This window comes from Limulus polyphemus, unplaced genomic scaffold (genome assembly GCF_000517525.1).
Source record: "Limulus polyphemus unplaced genomic scaffold, Limulus_polyphemus-2.1.2 Scaffold4073, whole genome shotgun sequence".
Lineage (NCBI taxonomy): Eukaryota > Metazoa > Arthropoda > Merostomata > Xiphosura > Limulidae > Limulus > Limulus polyphemus.
Window position 1 is genome coordinate 20,802 of NW_013669683.1, and position 1,201 is coordinate 22,002.

At 27.6% G+C, this 1,201-nt stretch overlaps 1 protein-coding gene across 1 annotated transcript in view; it reads left to right on the top strand.

The window, feature by feature from the left end:
- Nucleotides 1-369: 369 nt before the first annotated feature.
- Nucleotides 370-1,201, top strand: part of LOC106470540 (dynein heavy chain, cytoplasmic-like) — an 83,678-nt gene continuing 82,846 nt past the window's right edge. Inside the window, exon 1 of the mRNA XM_022399145.1 lies at nt 370-550. Within this exon, the coding sequence (XP_022254853.1) occupies nt 384-550 (167 nt within the window). The 5' untranslated portion in view covers nt 370-383. The remainder of the gene's footprint in view (nt 551-1,201) is intronic.

Here is a 1,201-nt window from a genome sequence, read left to right on the forward strand (position 1 = left end):
CTTTTTTACAACATTTTAATCATGACAAAACTGACTATTGTACACCTTTTTTACAACATTTTAATCATGACAAAACTGACTATTGTACACCTTTTTTACAACATTTTAATCATGACAAAACTGACTATTGTACTCCTTTTTTACAACATTTTAATCATGACAAAACTGACTATTGTACACCTTTTTTACAACATTTTAATCATGACAAAACTGACTATTGTACACCTTTTTTACAACATTATATCTATCGTTCTTTTAATTGTTAGTTTTAATTTCTGTAATAAAGTGTGTTAATTTTTTTTAGCAATGACAAGTTCTATAATTATCTTACTTATTATTAGTTTTCTTGAAATAACGTTTTTTGAACCTGAACTATGTAGGTGATGACTGCCTGTTTTGACGTGTTTACCACCTGGGATGATGAATATGACAAACTTCAAGGACTTTTGCGTGACATCATCAAAAAGAAGAGAGATGAGCATCTGAAGATGGTGTGGAGAGTAAGTCCAGCACATAAAAGGCTGCAAGCTCGCATGGAGCAAATGAGAAAGTAAGGAGTTTGTACAAAACTAACTATTATTAGTTTTATGTTAGCAAGTTGAATTAAAAGGAATAGGGTGTTAAATATAGATAATGTATTCAATTGAGTTTTTTACACATTTGTATTAAATAGATTAATTACAGAAGCATAAATTATTCTGCTTTAAAACTAAAATGTGATTTTTTTTTGCAAGTGATATACATCTCAAGAATAGTATTTAATATATGTGTAATAAACTCAGTGATGTTTAATAAAACAAAATGAAGTTTTGTACAATTAGGACCCATTGAACATGCTTTTTTTGGCAATGTCTTGAAGCTGTTTTAGCATGCCATAAATTTCTAAGTCACAGTATATTTGCAGAATTCTTAATTGAGAAATTAAACCTTTCTATATGGTTTACAGGTGAAAGGCCATGTTATCTCGTTTGTTGACTGACATTCAAAATTTTATTGAACTACTATTTCATGAATTTATGTTAATAAGTTTGGTATCAAACTGTAGATTATAATTCAAATTTTAGAACTATACATTACTCAGTTTGTTAATTTAAAAGTAAATGTTAAAAAACATTAATTTTTGTGTTTTTATATGGTATGTTGAATGCAACACTGGTTCAAATTAGATGTTTGTGAAGTCAAAATACTAAGTCTATAGTTT